At 44.3% G+C, this 10,669-nt stretch overlaps 2 protein-coding genes across 3 annotated transcripts; one reads left to right on the top strand and one right to left on the bottom strand.

Annotated features, from left to right (window-relative positions):
• Window positions 1–1,751: 1,751 nt before the first annotated feature.
• LOC124706179 lies at window positions 1,752–6,766 on the top strand. 2 transcript variants are annotated; one of them, XM_047237834.1, is made up of 8 exons: window positions 1,753–2,174; window positions 2,579–2,792; window positions 3,282–3,337; window positions 3,520–4,543; window positions 4,574–5,098; window positions 5,181–5,308; window positions 5,389–5,632; window positions 5,735–6,766. In XM_047237834.1, the coding sequence occupies exons 2-8, from the start codon at window positions 2,636–2,638 to the stop codon at window positions 6,271–6,273; spliced, it is 2,673 nt and encodes an 890-aa protein (XP_047093790.1). In that variant the 5' UTR covers window positions 1,753–2,174; window positions 2,579–2,635; the 3' UTR covers window positions 6,274–6,766. The 2 variants fall into 2 exon arrangements, with proteins under 2 accessions (XP_047093789.1, XP_047093790.1); XM_047237833.1 differs by having other exon boundaries at window positions 1,752–2,174; window positions 3,520–5,098.
• Window positions 6,767–7,806: 1,040 nt separating this feature from the next.
• On the bottom strand, window positions 7,807–9,532 carry LOC124650415 (rop guanine nucleotide exchange factor 3-like). The gene is made up of 3 exons (XM_047189946.1): window positions 8,897–9,532; window positions 8,104–8,778; window positions 7,807–7,920 (listed from the first exon to the last, which is right to left on the bottom strand). Exons 1-3 carry the CDS (start codon window positions 9,530–9,532, stop codon window positions 7,807–7,809), a joined length of 1,425 nt encoding a protein of 474 aa, XP_047045902.1.
• Window positions 9,533–10,669: the final 1,137 nt, after the last annotated feature.

Raw genomic sequence — 10,669 nt, 5'->3', positions numbered from 1 at the left:
GGAATATGTTTCTATGAGTCAAACAACTTGTGTATGAGATATTCCCATATGATCTAAATTTTACACAATTTTTATACAAATCCTATAAATTAAAAGAGCCCTAAAGGATTTGCAGATGTTCTTTTCATATGGATAAAGCAAAGTACACCACATGACCAAAGTTTGATTGGATTATTACAGATTGTGCTGGCTAAAGAAAGAAGCCACGTTTTATTTCTTTATAAACCACTTGTTGAGAATTGGAGTGGGATAGCACCTCTTTCTCGAATAAAAGTTAGCGTTTTGAGACAGATAAGGTCGCAAAACCAGTAACCACCGTCGGTGGTTGTTTACCAGGTAACTCTGTCCGGCATCCTACGAATCCCAGTTTTTTTTTTTTTTTGAAATGTCGAATCCCAGTTTTTGATTGCAGACACTAAAGACCTCACCCGCTCCTGTCTTTTCTTACGGGATAAACATGTTTTGCGTTGGACTTCAGAGACGCGTCTACCAAATATTGCAAAAAATAAAGACTAACAAACTATCGGCCGACACTGTGTTGACACGATATTAACATCCGTGTAAGATTTAATATTTTACAGCAATGAGATTAAAAAGTACAGTTATCTTTCACTAGAAGAATTAATTATTAAAACACGGTGAATATCTGTATGGATATGTATGAACAAATTTGTATGGTTGACTGACATAACTTTTTTTTAGGGAACTGACATTAGTACATTTTCTTACTCTGCTATAACAGATTTTTATGTTGCAACAGCGGGAGCTGATTTCCCTCTAAAAGACTGCCACAAAGTAACAAAGCCCAACAGGATAGAAAATGGCAAAACATAAAACACCACTCCAACTTTTTTTTTACTAGTGCTGAACAAAGATGGCTCCTTTGTCCATCTGGAACTAGTGTGGAAAAATAAGTCCGATCATCTAGACCTTTTTTCTTTCTTTCTTTCTACCTTTAACTTGTAGACATTATGGTTTCTTTAACAGAAATCGGGGGGAAACCCCTTTGCTAAAAAAAACTCCAACTTTTTTTTTACGAAAATTACAGAAATCTATTAATAATTATCAATAGTAGTACAAAAAGATCTAAAAGTAATAAAAATTATAAAAACATTATTAGACCACCTAGCGACGACTACAAATACTAGCACTAGCTGAATGTGACTCGCTATGCTCACCCTTTATTACCAGAGCCATGCAAAGCTTGTCGTAATAGAAATTATTGTAGTAGACAGACGGGAAGACGTTGTGCTAAGGCCTCAAAGAACTAGCGCACCAGAGCAGCAACCATACACCACTCCAAGTTATTGCTGTAAGAAAAAAAAGTTATAAAATGTCATCAATTTTAGATATAAATACATACATCAAAATAAGGTGTTACAAAAAGTCATGTCATAACACAATAATTCATCCCTAACAGGGATCAAACTCTGGCTATTAGGGTGCGCCACTGCGACCCTAACTACTAGACGTGGTCATAATTCCACTATAAAGCAGAACGATGTTTACACCGTGGTGTTGTCGAAATTTGAAGTCTCCAAACACCAATAATCGTCATCTTGATTAAACCATTATTATGCAGTCTGTCCAATAATCCTCTTTCTTTTTAAAGACCAGTCTGTCTAAGTCTAATACGCTATCAATCAAATCTAATAATACTGAGAGGCCATGCTTAGCACGGAGCCAGATCAGAGTTAGGTCTCCAGCTTTGGTTAGCTAAACTTGCTTGCTTGCAGCCATCGCCTACCTCCACTCCCCCTTTTTCTCCCAGACGAGAAAATGCTAGCGCACTCGCCGAAAGTGGCATGTGGTGGGCTGCCTGCCCAGCTGCCGTAGTCCGGTGCGCTCCATTCCACTCCATTCCATTCCGTTCCACCAAGCAACCAAAGCCGAAGCCGATGCTGACCTGCTTGGATTGGGCGAGCTGATTCCCGCTCCAAGAAAGAAAGCAGTCTCCCGCCGATTCCTTTCTTCCTCGCCGAAAGGAGGACGGGCGACAGCGAGGGCCGCCGCCTGTTCACATGGCCGCCGAGACCTGGTAGAAGATGCTGTGAGGAGCGGTTCTGTTTCTGTTTTTTTCTTGTGCGGGTGCGAGAGCAAAGAGACTCGCTGGAGAGGGGGAAAGCGCACGGCTGCTGAAGCTTCTCTCCGGCCGTGATCTGTGAGTCATCAAGGTAGGTTCAGCCGCGCGATCTCTGTTGGATCAGTATGGGCGCTGGTTGGGATCTGCCATGTTTTCTGTTGGTTGGGATTTGGTTAGGCTGTGCGGGTTTATTTTCTTGTTTTAGTAATTTTCTTGACAGTTTGGTGAGCCCCCGTGCTTGCACGATGAAGATGGGAGCTTGTAAGATAAAGTTGTTGAGCAGCTGTATTAGTTGGATTTGTTCTGCACAGCTTTATCAAAAAACATTCATTTTTCTTTCTTAAGAATAGTTGGATTGATTCATGGGTTCATCACATACCTGCCGCTTTCCCAGTCCCGGTTTCTCTTCCTTTTCTTCAGAGTTCAGACAAATATCCTTCCTTTGCCATTGGAAATCTGGCTGGTAACTTATCTTGATGTACTCCTTACGTGCAGTGATCCAAGAGGTATACAAAACAACAGAAGAGACAGTAAAGAAAGGATTGATCTGAAATGGGGAAACGGAGCAACAGGCCGTCTACGAGACAAGATGATACCAATGTGGGGTGCGTCTGGGGCCTAATGCGCATGGTCTATTTCCGCCGTGACCCCAGATTCTTGATGGAAGCGAAGCAGGCCAACGGGAGGCATAAGCTCCGCGAGATCACGGGTAAAACTATTTCCTTTACTAATCATAGACTCATTGCTGCTATGAAATTAACACGATTCAAGTTACTTTGGAACTTCACATGCTGTCGCTGAATTTATTAGGAAAACCACACAACGGTTAGCAAGTCTTGTAAGAAAACCAACAGAGATGCTATTACTATTAGTTTCTTGGTCATTTTCTTGGTTGCTTTAGATGTTAATACTATTAAGTTTCTTGGTCATTTGCTTGGTTGCTTTCACTGGCTTGCTTCAGGGAATTGTATTTACAGTTTAGAAGTGTAACTTCTGCGGATGGATAAGTCTTTCATTCGCAGTGCTATTTTTAGTCTAAGTTAAAGAAGATCCGTCGCTGCATCTTATGCGCAATCTAGAACTACTAAGCAGTAAATGCTATGGTTTCAGCAAACAGTGTCCAAAGCAAGATTTCTCTTGACTTGTAGTGTTATTACACAATATTCTGATGATGGGCATTGTATTTTATTTTTCTCAGACAGAGGGCACGCAATGAAGATGCCTAGTAATTTCGAGGAAATAGATGAAGACGATGTAAGTCCTCTATATGAACTAAGAAGATTGAAGTTGCAGTAGCAAATCCACTGTCATAGTTAGTGAACACTATCTGTAACTGAAACTGTTAACTGCACCACAGACTCTACAAATATCATGCAACCATCCAGGAAACATCGATTTTCCTAAAGCGTTACTGTTTCACTTTTTATGTTTTTCAGAAAATAGAAGATGTCACTTCACGGAAATCAACCGTAAAAAAACTTATGGAGGAGGAATTGGGACATGCGAATCTTTTGAGGACAGTTCCAAACAATGAGGTTCAGAGAAGATTAGCTGACCGGGCAAACGATCTATCTCTAGATGGAAACTCAGAGCATACAAATAACACAACAGGAACCTTAAATCATGACACACACATCTTGGCGTCCAAGTTTTCTGGATCAGTGGATTCTGAGGGTTCCAAGAGCTTGAACCACACTGAATATGATCTCGAATCTGCCCTGGCGAGCTTCTTAGGTGAGATTTATAGGTGCCATAATGAATGTCCACATGGTGACTGCAAGAGTAACAATGAATTGTGTCCTTCATTGAAGTCCCTAATCCATAAGAGGCTCAATGATTTAAGTAGTTCTAATTGCAATATTGATCATGAGCAATCACAAGAGAGCAAGGGAGAAAAGCTACTGGAGGATAATGACATTTCTAGCAGTAGAGCAGTCCAATCCAAAGAATTCAAGGATGCATTGGAGATAATGGGTTCAAACAAGGAACTTTTCCTGAAGCTGCTTCAGAAGCCAAATTCACATATGCTGGAAAATATCAGAAACCACCAAAACAGTAGATTGACAACCAAGTTAGAGCCCAATAAAATTCTTGGAGAAACTAATTGCCTGGAAGAGAAAAGAGGCTCAAATAATCATGACTTGTCTGCACAGCCACATGCTAAGGAGAGCAAACATATGTTCTTCTGGAGGAAGGATTGGTCAAAAAGAAAGCAGATGTTGCCAGAAGGAACCAACAGATCACAGCCTGTTAGCAAAATAGTTATTCTAAAGCCAAATCCAGGAAAAGGGATTGATCAGACACTCACAACCAGTGCAAGGTATTTAAATCAGCAACCTAGTACGTCTCAAACTCCAGAGTACAGTGGGAGAGAGAGTTCAAAATTTTCAATCAAGGAAGTCAGGAGGAGATTCAGAATTGTGACTGGCGAGAGAAGAGAAAGAAATGCGGTACCTGTCGATGACCTTCAAAGAGTTTCACGATGGCATTCCATGATTGCAACTAAGAAGGATTCTGGTAATCACACCCAAGGGAACTTGGCAGACAAATCTGCATCAAATTTTAAGAACGACATCGTCAGGCCTTCAACCAGCAGCAAGCAAAAGCAACAAAATGGCAGTGAGACTCAAGTCAGTGATCATATAGTAGCATCACAAGATACTTCTATTTTCTACAAGGAGGCCAAGAAGCATTTAACGGATATGCTAAAGGATAATGATATGTCCAGCAACTATCCATCAGCCCAGGTCTCAAAATCCTTGGAAGGAATGCTTTTGCTCCCCCACTGCGATGTGTCATCTCCTAGGAGTAGACCTAGTGGAGAATGCCACATTGATCTCACACTTGAAGAGACAGATGCTTGCCTTGTACCCATTGTTGATGGAGAAGAATCCACACAAGAGATGAGCCAATCATTGGATGACTCAGGGAGCAGCACTGCACAGTGTACTAGTGCAGGTGATGATCAGGTGGCTGTTCAGGACAAATGTAGCATGGAAGAAGAACCACGAGAAGGTAACCTTCGCATGAATTAGCGTGAACTGAGTGGTAAGTTTTTTTTATCTTTAAACACAAATAACTCTAGAATCATGTGCAGGACAAATAGATGGTACTGATGTGGTAGACACCTTAACTGTTGGAGGAATTGACAAAATGGACTGTTCTGAAACAATGTGCAACGCACAACTCATCCCAGCAGAACAATACAGAGGCAACCCACAGCCAGTAAGCTCCCCCAAAAAATGCTAGCGTCGTTTCATCTTTTCGTTGCATTATTATTTATCTGACGTATGCTTCATTTATAGGATATATTAGAGGAAGCAGAACAAGGAAAAGAACCTGCTCACATGTTGTTGAGCTATCCTGAGAGCATTGTTGAATTGGAGCAGCAAGAACCAGAAACACCCGAACCAAGAGCATCAACCAAATTTATATCAGATTGTTCCCCGGAGCTAAGCCATGACAAGCAAGAACAGCCCAGTCCAATATCTGTTCTCGATTCATTCTATGAAGATGTTGCTGATATTGAATGCGAAACCATTAAACAATGTGAGCCCAATTTACATAAATTAATATAACCTTTTCCACCTTCCCTGTAAATATAATCTTTTCTGATCAATCTGTATGACTTCACCATTTTGTGACATACAGGTGATCTGTGTGAAGATTTGCGTGGAGCCCTGTACTTCCCAGATAATGAATCAGATTTAAAGGTCTTTTGGGAGGACAAGAATGTCCGGTTAGATTACATAAAGTTGGTTTTGGAGCTCTCAGAATTATGTGATGAAGAGAATTTAGAGGTATGGTATCTAGAGGACGAATTAATCAGCCCTTGCATGTTGGAAGAATTACCGAATGAAGGTGGTCAAATAGATGATCTGAAGATTCTGTTTGACTGTATCTGTGAAGCTCTGACAGAGATCCAAGATAGATATTTTAGGTTGTCGTTTCTCAAACACGACATAAGGGCACCTCCAATGGGAGAAAACCTCATCTCAGAAGTTGAGAAATATGTTGAGAATGGTCTCCGGCATAGTTTTCCAAGTACATTAGATCACACGATTAAAATGGATTTGGAGGTTCGGACATGGATGGACATTCGATCGAAAACTGAAGGAATTGTTGTGGAGATATGGGAGTTTGTATTAGATGAGTTAATTGACGAGGCTGTTTTTGACTTGTGGATTTGAACATCTGATCAGATCCCTTGTCAACGGTGCTCTGCGATGAGTATATACATTAGGTATAACTGTAGAGGTTTTTGTGCTGACAATAACACATTTTACACGGCAGAATAACATGGGCTGTTTTGTTTGGCCTATGCAAGTATCATGTGATTGTGAATTTTGACGATGTTTTGCTCGTCGAAGTTCTAACTGCAGAGGAACTTTTTCTGGTCCATGACAGCTAAAGTTTCAACCTGCAAATCTCCCAGCTGTGCAGTTTGCCTGGATGAAGTTTGGACAACCTGTCACAGCCATGCCTCTTGGACAGCTAAAATGCACAGCAGTCTGCAGGCCTTGCAATTTTTTTAATTTTTTTCCATTGTGATCAGAGGTGATCACACATGATGTATAATTTTTCTGTATTTGTGTGTACATGTGTAGAAGTTTTTCAAGAATAACACAGTGTAAAAGTTACCATATATGACAGATCGAATGCCACTACATCTTCTTTATGAGATACTGCTGCATCTTCAGTAAAGTAAACTTTGTTTCCTTGGATAAACATGTGCACTTACCTGGATTTGCTGTTACTCAAAGGGTCTATCAACTACATATGTGCGTGAAGTGCAGTGCATTTGATCACTGACTTTTCTGATGTTATCGCGGTACTTAAGTTTGAATTTGATAAATAAAAGGGTCAACTAAGGCGGATGTTTTTTCTAGAGCTAGGTTGGATGATGTTGAATTTGTCTGAAGATTTTGTTAGTGTAAGGTTTGTTTTTGATGTGCGCCGCATGTATTAACAACATGCCTGCATGAATACCAAGCTCGATAAGCAAGAAAGAGGGCCAATTATAAGCTGGTTAGGAGCTGGAATAAGAGGGGGGAAATGAGTGCAGCATCGTGAGCTTGGGCTACATGTAGCTTTTTTTATATTTGAAAACTGCATTAAAAAGTTTCGAAAGAATAAGAAAAAATCTTGATGAGTTAAGGATGTATACTACATGCGTGTAAAGTTCTAATACAAAATATATTACGCTCTGGGCTACACAAAATAATAAAAGTGTGGATCTGAGTACGATGAACGGTACACATTTTCAAACAAAAGAACGGTACACATTTCAAAAAGCCATTTTCATGGCGCCCAGAGTACTGAAACTTTACACGCTTGTAGGATACATACTTACCTACATCCAGATTTGTGTTCAGAATAGTTTGGAACTTTGAAATACCGTTTTCAGAGTTTTCAAGAAAATCGAACCAACTCTAGCCCGAGCTCCAGAGCGAATTTCTCGAAAACAAAGTACTTGCTAGTTTGTTAGTTGTCATACACACAAGACTCACTGTTGGTCACACACACCCTGCTTATATTCTTTGCAAGACAAATCTTACAAATCCTTCACTACGTCAGTAGAAACCTTACAGTAAAAAAGCTACCGTGAGATCATCCTAGCCTATTTCCCTCAACTCCAGCATCAGAAAGAGTTGGGAAACGCGAAAAACACATTTCGCTCTTAGGGGGCATGCTCTGGGAGAATCCGTCAGGTTTATCGCTCGCTATTTCCTGGCGTTCTTGTCGGCAAAAAGAACCTCTTCTGTCCACGAGACGACGTTGAACGCCAAGCTCTCCAGCACCCTTGAGTAGCTCTCCAGGATCGCCTGCCCAACATCCTACACGCACAAAATGATCCATCTCACTCTATCAGGAAAAAGTATATTTCGTGTTACATGATGATCAAGTATGCGATGATCATGTCAAATTCAGATACAAAATGATCATGTAAGTTCAGAACAAAATGACCATGTCAGATTCAGAATAGAATGCAATGCTCTGTTGTTGTTTTAAGCAGTTACCTTGTTGAACTGGATCTTGCTGGTGTCGAGGGTGGTCTGCGAGAGGCCAGGGAAGCGGTGCTTGATGCAGAGCAGGAGGCTCTCGGCCCTGCTCGCCAGCGCCACGTTCTTGCCGCCTTCGCCGCCGTCGTCGGCGGCCGCGGCCAGCTCCTTGACCTTGCTCCACTGCGCCGACCTGTTGCCGCCGTGGCTCGCGGTCGCCTTGCGCCGCCACACGTACATGGCCGCCTCCACCCGGTCGGCCAACGCCAGCGCCTCGTGCTCCGATGACACGTCCACGCAGTCCAGCAGGTATTCCGGCGAAAACTTGTCGGACCCGTGCATGGCGCGGTACACCGAGTCCCCCACGCTCGCCCTCCCGCTCTTCGGGAGCAGCGCCATGAACGACTCCGGCACCTCCATGTCGCTCAGCACGCCGCTGTTGATGGCCACGGCGGCCTTGTGGATCTGGTTGGCGCAGTCGCGCTTCTGCCGGAGCTCCTTCCGCGCCTTCACGGACAGGCCGCCGTCCGGGACGCACGGCACCGGCATCCACCACTTGTCCTCGTTCCGGTGGGTCGCCGTCGACCGCCGGAACGATGACGACGGAGACGAAGAGGACGTCACCGACCCGAACGATCTCGTCCCGGCGTCCGCGTACCAGAACTCTGCTTTCTGGAAGCTGTCCATGATCTCCTGCACGCACGAACGCAAATTTTGTTGGCATTGATCAGAACAATGAAAGAAAGATGGTCACCATTAATTTGTCAGAAGAAAGAAAGATCGACTGATGGAAGGAGTTGTGAGTAATTACGATGAGCATGGCGTCGAGCTTCTCGAGGGCGGGGAGATTGATGTAGATGTCGGATCTCGGCCTGGTGGCCATGACCTCGACGCGGGTGCCGTCGGAGAGCGACTGCGAGGAGGGGTAGAACTCGACGATGTAGTCGCAGACGGCGAGGAGGCAGTCCATCTCCCTCCGCCACATCGTCTTCTTCCCGACAGGCAGCGGCTCCAGCTTGTGGCAGTTCCCGAACACCGTCGCGTAGAGGTTGGTAATGGCGTTGGAGATGGCCACGGCGGTGCACACGCCCTTGCCGCCCCCTGACATGTCCTCGCCCAGCAGAAGCTTCGAGAACCTCTCCTTCACCAGCTCAATCTCGTCCTCCGTTCCGCGCCTGTCGAGCACGTCGGCGCGGGGCTTCATGCTCAGCCGGCTGAGCGCGGGGGAGCCGCGGCCGCCGATCAGCTTGGACACGGCGGCCGTGCCGAAGGGCCCGCTGAGGTCAACACTGTGCTCGGAGAAAGTGGACACGTCGGAGGGGCTGCGGCTGAAGTCGACCGTGTCGAGCAGGCTCGGCGCCGTCGACGATGACGAGCAGCACCTCGCGTCCGCCTCCAAGCTCTCGTCGGATACCGAGACCGACGGGCTGCTGCTGATGTTGGCCATGGCGGCCAGCTGTTTGGTTATTTCTTGGCTTTCTTCCTTCTCCTTCGTGTAATATAGCAACTGGTCCTGCTTTATAAGGAAAGGTTCCCGGTGAATTCTCGCAAATGACACGACAAATCCATCGAAATGAGAGAACAAAGCAAAAATTTGAACTCCTGTGCGTTAATTTAGGCACATTTCTCGAAATCTGAGAAATTCTTGTTTGTTTAGCTGCTTAATTTGCTGCTTGGTAGGTGACTCCATACGAATTCATAACTACTTCATCATGTCATGCAGATCGCAAGAAAGAGGAACACTAAATCTGCAAATGCTTTTGCTTTTGAATCTTCTTTAGATGCAACAAAGTGCATTGGAAGAAAACAAGCACAGCTTTTTTGTAAATCCACCACGCATTCTTCTCGACTGTTGGATGCAAATTAGTAAGGAAATCAAAGGGGGGATGAAAGCTACCTTTTGTGCTCCTGATTTTTCGTGCTCCTGATTTGATCCTAAACCAATGATCTCCTTGTCCTTGCCATATGCATTGGAAGACGAAGATCTTGTCTCTCTCCAAGTGTTCCTGTAGTCTAAACTTTCTCTCTGCTCTGAGAGGTGATCGTCCAACAATGGCAAAAGCACACAGAGGGACGAAGAGGCAATGGTGAGCGACTAAGGGTATGGTATGTTTTCCTGGTCATGGAAGGTGGTCATGCCATAGGGGTAATTAGCATTTCCTTCCCTTATTTTATTGGTCGTGGGATGGTAGTGTCTGTCTTAAGAAATCATCGCAAGATTATGTTTGCGTGTATGAAATTAGGGGATAGTCAACCATGGTATTGATGGGCTGGATCATTAGTAATCTTTGATCGAATATTCTAAATATATTGGACAGAGAAACAAGGGAAAATATGCGTGTCCAAGTTGTCAAATCTTATGCTTTCTGAAGATACATTTGAAGCAGCAATCCCATTAGGAGCGTGCAGAACTCCTCCCGCACGACCCCCAACCCTAGCCCCCACCGCAGCTCCTCCTCCCGCCGCTGCCGCCGGTGGCGCCGCCGGGCAAAGCCCCGGGGGCATGGCGGCGGGGGGGGGGGGGGGTCTTCCTTTGCTGCGCCGGGAAGCACCCGGCCTAGTCTTCGTGTGGTGTACTGGGACG

The sequence above is a fragment of the Lolium rigidum genome, chromosome 4, assembly GCF_022539505.1.
Source record: "Lolium rigidum isolate FL_2022 chromosome 4, APGP_CSIRO_Lrig_0.1, whole genome shotgun sequence".
Lineage (NCBI taxonomy): Eukaryota > Viridiplantae > Streptophyta > Magnoliopsida > Poales > Poaceae > Lolium > Lolium rigidum.
Note: the sequence above shows the minus strand (reverse complement) of the source record. Positions and strands in the feature narration are given on the sequence as shown.

What these genes read in the sequence shown, in the direction of transcription:
- LOC124706179 (XM_047237833.1), top strand. Translation starts at nt 2,636, where the DNA reads ATGGGGAAACGGAGCAACAGGCCGTCTACGAGACAAGATGATACCAAT. An exon ending in GGAAGAAGAACCACGAGAAG is followed by an intron (nt 5,099 to 5,180) that starts GTAACCTTCGCA and finishes AATCATGTGCAG; the next exon opens with GACAAATAGATGGTACTGAT. An exon ending in ATGCGAAACCATTAAACAAT is followed by an intron (nt 5,633 to 5,734) that starts GTGAGCCCAATT and finishes TGTGACATACAG; the next exon opens with GTGATCTGTGTGAAGATTTG.
- LOC124650415 (XM_047189946.1), bottom strand. Translation starts at nt 9,532, where the DNA reads ATGGCCAACATCAGCAGCAGCCCGTCGGTCTCGGTATCCGACGAGAGC. An exon ending in AGCTCGACGCCATGCTCATC is followed by an intron (nt 8,779 to 8,896) that starts GTAATTACTCAC and finishes TCGTGCGTGCAG; the next exon opens with GAGATCATGGACAGCTTCCA. An exon ending in GCAAGATCCAGTTCAACAAG is followed by an intron (nt 7,921 to 8,103) that starts GTAACTGCTTAA and finishes TTGTGCGTGTAG; the next exon opens with GATGTTGGGCAGGCGATCCT.